We start from the raw sequence: 5,449 nt of genomic DNA on the forward strand, positions 1-5,449 counted from the left end.
CCAGTCATGGCTCCCTTCCTGCCTCCAACCATCAACACGTGACCATTAACCCACGAGCCATGGCCGCTGAGCTCCTCTCCTTCTTTATTCTAAGATGCTTAATGCACTTTCCCCAAGACCCTGCCCTAGCTAGGAGGAGGCCCCCAGCCGAGTTCCGCCCAAGTCCCCCACACAGGCACAGCAGGGACAGCACAGCCACTGGGCCTCATTCGAGCTTTTATTCTGCAGCCTGCAGGTGAGGGATCCAGCTTCGGGTATCTCCCCGTCCCCAGTGAGCCTCGGGCCCATCCCCATGTGAGGTGTCCTCATGTGAGGTGCTTATGGAGCTGGTGTTTTAGACAAGAAAGGAGGCTGGTGACACAGCCTCCAGACAGATTGCTGTGATCTTCAGACGCCCTTGCTTTCTGGAGCAGGACGCCTTATCCGGTGGGCGTGGGGCCTGTGGGGCCTGGCTGTGGTCCCTGCTGGTAGCTGCCTCCCTGTGTCTGAAATCAATGCCCCCCCCGCCCCTCCCCTCACTCCCTGTCCCTCCCCCAGCTGGGCAGAGGCCGCCCATCCTCCTCAAGGTCACAGACCTGCTTTCAGGAGCTGAGCCTTGGAGCGGAGCTGTTTAAGGTCACTCCTTAATTGCCTCTTAAAGTGCATTAGATAGAACCCCACCATTTGCCTTTTTTTAATCATTTTTTATTGATTGATTCTAGAGAGACAGAGAAAGGAAGAAAGGGTGGGGCAGGGGGGAGAATTGCTTTCTTGTTCCACATAGTTGTGTATTCATTGTTGCTTCCTGGGGCTTGGTTGTTGCTTCATGTGCCCTGACCAGGAATCTAACCCACAACCTTAGCAGATTGGGACGATGCTCTAACCACTGAGTGACCGGCCAAGGACCATTTGCCTTGTAGGGAGGCAATGGGAATGGGGTTTCCCTGGTTACTGATAGAGTGTGCATGGCAAGACCTTATATGCCCTGTGATTGTAGCCTAGTGGGCAGGCCACTATCTGGGGGGGGCCAGTGGACCTCCCTGGCTCCTCACACCTGATGAGGTCACTGACCACACCCCTCTGGGCAGGGCTGACCTCGGGCCTCTGTAGGGTGACATGCACAGGCTTCACAGACGGGCCCAACGTGCAGGCCAGGACCTGGGACTCCAGGTCTGCTCCTGGGCCCGAGTTGGGAGGCAGATTCACGGAGAACATGCAGGGAGGAGGGAGGTGTGTTCTAGAGGGCCACGCCCCCGGTGGCGCACAGGTGTATGCTGGAGGGTGGAAATCCAGTGGGCAGTGTGGGGAGTGGCAACTGGAACAGCTAGGGAGCAGTGGGGAGCTGGGCCACAAGACTAATAAAATAGAAGTCAGTAAGAGACCATTTTAGGCTGTGTCAGCAAGACGGGGGGGGGGGGGGGGGGGAGTCCTGAGATCATTCAAGCTTTCAAGCTTTGTTGGCATTCAAGTTCATGCAGCGGAACTTGTTGTCCGAGCCCTTGGAGCACTGCAGGTGGGGCAGGCAGGGACAGGTCTGGGTCCGGCGTTTTCCGGAGAAGGGAACCTGGGGAGAGAGAAAGAGAAGGATGACACCTTCCTCCAAGGCACACAGACCTCCTGGCTGGAGCTTCTCACTGGCTGGCCAGGGCCAGAGACTCATGATCTCCAGCTGAGCATAATAACACCTATTATCGAGGAGGAAGCTGAGGCCCAGAGTGGCTAAGCAAGGTGCCAATGTCACACAGATAATTGGTAGAGGAGCCAGGTTCAAAGAGACTATGGGACCTGCCACAGCACAATGCTGTCCACCTCCAACCCTAAGGAACTGCACAAGCCCCAACACTGCTGACCCCTCGCTGGCCTGGACACGTGCACACACACACTCACCCACACGTCCCTTCATTGACTACCACTTATACTTCATCCCTGTGTGCAGACACGGGTGGGTGCTGGGCAGCAGCGGGGTAGCACAGACACCCTCTCTGCCTGTGACTCACCCAGAGGATTGCTGAGCCACTGAGGCTCTTCAGGGGGAAGAGCAGGAGCGATTAAGACCATAGTTAGTGTCACACTGCCTGGGTTCAAATCCCACGCCTGTCACTTACGAGCTATGTGACAACTGGCAAGTTATTTAACCACTCTCTGCCTCAACTTTATTATCTGTGAAATGGGTTAATAACAAAGCCTACCACATATGGTTGTAAAGAGGCTCAAACTTGCAAATAGCACTCGGTAGGAAGAGTGGTTCCTGCTCTATCTCATTGGCTGTGTGTCCCAAGCAAACCTGTGCCGTACCTTGCGGCTGGCGGGATGACACTCGTCTCCTTCCACTCCAAGTGGTTTGCACACCAGCACACTTCGGACCCACAAGCTGATGGCACAGCAGGTGCCCGCCCCACATTGGACGTCCCGTTCACAGGCCTGGGTGTGTGTGTGTGGGGGTGACAAAGGAGTTATTAGAGCCCATTAGTGCCTCCTGAGAGAAACCAGAAGTGAAAAGTACATGCAAAATAGCTTGGTAGGTTGGAGCGTCATCCTGGAGCACAGAGGTTACAGGTTCGATTCCCCGGTCAGAGCACATACAGGAGCAGGTCGATGTACCTCTCTCTCTCTCTCTCTCTCTCTCTCTCTCTCTCTCTCTCTCTTCTCTCTCTCTCAAACAACAGCAACAAAGCAGCAACCCCTGGGGGCCGCTGAGTGGTCCCCCACCCAGCCTCACAGGACACCTGAGGTCCTGCGTTGTTGTCTCTGCTCCCCTCACAGCAGGAGGCTCAGGGCTCAGTGGGGCATCGAACCTGGACCTGAGGGACCTCCCGAGCTCCGTTGTGGCCCCTCAACAGGGAGGCAGGTCGCCCCTCTGACAAGTCCAGAGCTTAGGAGACAGGCTTTAAGGCACCGGTTGAAGCCCATGGGACTGAATTAATTCAACGTCCTGGAGGGATGAGGCCTCATGGCCCGAGTTCCCAGGCGGTCAGCGCTGCATTTCCCTGGACCCAGCAGTACCGGGGTTGGGGCCTCCCTCCCCCTGCTGCCCCCCCTACACCCCCCCCCAGGAGCCCAGCCTCACCTGAGGCTCCGGTGCCCAGTGAACAGCTGTCTCCTCACCAGATAGGAATGGACCCCTCAGGCGGGGCTCCCAGACGGGGGCTGAGGGGCCTTGCCTGGTTTCTGGAAGGTGCTATTTGTAAAGAAGGCCACAGGAGCCCGCTTTAAACAGAACCTCGGGCTGGGGAAACAGCGCCCTGGACGGCCGCAGACCGGTGGGCCACGGTGGGGGCGCTCCCTAACTTTCCGCTTCCAGAGACACTTGCAGCTTTTCAGGCTGCGGTTCCCGTTCAGTGTTGGGTCTTGGTTTGCTCTTCTCCTCCAACCAGAGGCCACGGAGCGCCCTCTGCTGCCTGCGTGGGGGTGTGGGGGGAACTCGACCCTCCACACTGCTCAGCCCAGGAGGGGAGTGGAGGATGCCCTGCTGCTTGTCACCCAGAGGGGCTGCAGGTGCCACCACCTGTCCATGCTGGGCTCCACCCGGTGAGGGCACGTCTCACACACCAGCCGGCCCCCGAAAGCTCCAGGTCAGGGCCAAGTAGACCCCACCTGACTCTCTTCCCACGGAGGTGGGCGTTGCTGTCCTGCGCTGGGAGGCAGGACCACCCAGGCCTGAATTAGGGGCAGTGACAGTCTGGGGAGCAGAGGAGTGTGGGGACAGTAGAACCCGGTCCCTGACTGAGAGTCAGACAGGGACAGAGGCACATGGAGTGTGGACGGAGCCAGAGGTGCCGACCTGCCCTCCGCGCCCGGGTCTCCCTCCCACAGCACATCACGTCACCACTGGAGGGCATGTCCTCTCCCCCCAGGTTTCTCTCTGTGCTTTTCAAAGTGTCACCCTGAGGAAAGAAAGACAGTCCCACCTCTCTCACACCTGCCTCCTGCCGCCACTCTGGGCCAGAGCTCAGAGCTCACAGGGTCCGTGACTGGGGACCTGCTGTGTCCACCTGTCGGTGGGGTGCCCATGACTTCTCTCCTGTGACCCGCCCTCCCCAATCTTCACAGCACTGAGAGCACAGCCTCTGGGTCTGCATTCCTTAGGTAGGATGCTGCCCAAACCATTTTGTTTTGCTCTGGGTCTCAAAAGCCTTTTTCATATCTGTTCTCTGAAACTCAGTGTTTGTCCTTTAAAAAGAAAGAGAAGAAGGGCGCTGTCCTTCCTGTGAACATGAAAACTGAGACAATTCCAGCAATCCTTTGCATTTTTCTGCATTCTCATTCTCTATGGAGAAAGTTGGAGGAGGCGAAGATATCAGTAATTCCCTTTGCTTTTCCTTGCTGCTTTTATCTGGGCAGCTCCCAGGTGAACCATTCCTTCCTGTTGAAAGAGGAATGGTCCCACCCCCGGAACACAGTGTGTGCCCCAAACCTCTGAGAGAGACCCACGGCCTGAGTGTTCAGTTGCTCACGTGTGCAGAGCCCGGCTGCACAAACCTCGCCGTGAGACATTTCTCCCGGTCACCCCACGCTTCCTTCCGGGTGCCGCTTGGACAATTGCTGGAGCCACCCCTGTTCCTATCAGAACTGGGCACAGAGTGAAATCATTGCCGGCAGTGAGGACAAGGGAGCTTCAGGACAGCCTTTGTTAAGAGCAGAGAAGCCAGAGGCTGACAGTCCCCGATAGACGCTGATAAGCTCCTGCCTTTAATGAAAGCAACATGCCGCATAAATGAAACTTGCCACACACACCAGACCGTAATGTCCAAACTTACACAGAAGGTTTATTGGAAGATGCTGATCCACTTTATAAAGGTTCCTTACACCAAATAAGAACCTTCATTTCACCAAAGGTCCGAACTTTAAAATTGCTCAGTGTTCTCCTCACGCATTGAAAACAGGACTTGGTGTGCATACACAGCTTCTCCAAAGCAGAGCCATTTAGGAGAGCAAGGCCCAGCTCATGAGAAAACCATGTCAAACACTCGGAAGTGCCACTGGATGGCTAACCTCTCTGCCCTTTGGTCTTCCCTTCCCCCACCGGGGTGCCTGGCTCCCTCTCATTCAGACCCTGACACCCTCCTGAAACCCAGGGAAACTTTAGCCAACTTACCCCGGTGATAATAGCACAGTCGGACACGGTCACCAGGAGGAGCAAGACTATGATTTGCGTGACAGCTCTCATGGTCACTTGGAGTGCAGGCAAAACCCGGTCCACTCAGCTGCCTCTGGCTTCCTGCAGCTCAGTCTCCTGTAATCAGCAAGGAAGACCCGGCTCTGGGGCCTCCTCCCTCTTCCCAGATTTATATCGTCCGGTCTCGAATGCCTGTGGACACTGTGTCCTGTCTTCCCTTCCCCCTTGTCAGTTTTACACGGGTGATCTCAGACATGAGAATGAGACCTGAATCCCTAGAATCCCTAATGACGTCAAATCGCCATCAAAACCGATAAAAAGAAACATGTTCGGGGCTTTGACATTTGCTCTGTC

At 56.1% G+C, this 5,449-nt stretch overlaps 1 protein-coding gene across 1 annotated transcript; it reads right to left on the reverse strand.

Moving 5' to 3' along the window:
- Positions 1 to 722: 722 nt before the first annotated feature.
- On the reverse strand, positions 723 to 5,234 carry LOC136383121 (prokineticin-1-like). The gene is made up of 3 exons (XM_066352699.1): positions 5,075 to 5,234; positions 2,275 to 2,400; positions 723 to 1,543 (listed from the first exon to the last, which is right to left on the reverse strand). Exons 1-3 carry the CDS (start codon positions 5,144 to 5,146, stop codon positions 1,427 to 1,429), a joined length of 315 nt encoding a protein of 104 aa, XP_066208796.1. The 5' UTR covers positions 5,147 to 5,234; the 3' UTR covers positions 723 to 1,426.
- Positions 5,235 to 5,449: the final 215 nt, after the last annotated feature.

This window comes from Saccopteryx leptura, chromosome 11, assembly GCF_036850995.1.
Source record: "Saccopteryx leptura isolate mSacLep1 chromosome 11, mSacLep1_pri_phased_curated, whole genome shotgun sequence".
Lineage (NCBI taxonomy): Eukaryota > Metazoa > Chordata > Mammalia > Chiroptera > Emballonuridae > Saccopteryx > Saccopteryx leptura.

Bases quoted from the DNA above. Each gene is read 5' to 3' on its own strand.
- LOC136383121 (XM_066352699.1), bottom strand. From the start codon at position 5,146: ATGAGAGCTGTCACGCAAATCATAGTCTTGCTCCTCCTGGTGACCGTG. The intron at 2,401-5,074 runs GTAAGTTGGCTA...ACACACACCCAG, and splicing joins ACTGTGCTATTATCACCGGG to GCCTGTGAACGGGACGTCCA. The intron at 1,544-2,274 runs GTACGGCACAGG...CTCTCTCCCCAG, and splicing joins GTCATCCCGCCAGCCGCAAG to GTTCCCTTCTCCGGAAAACG.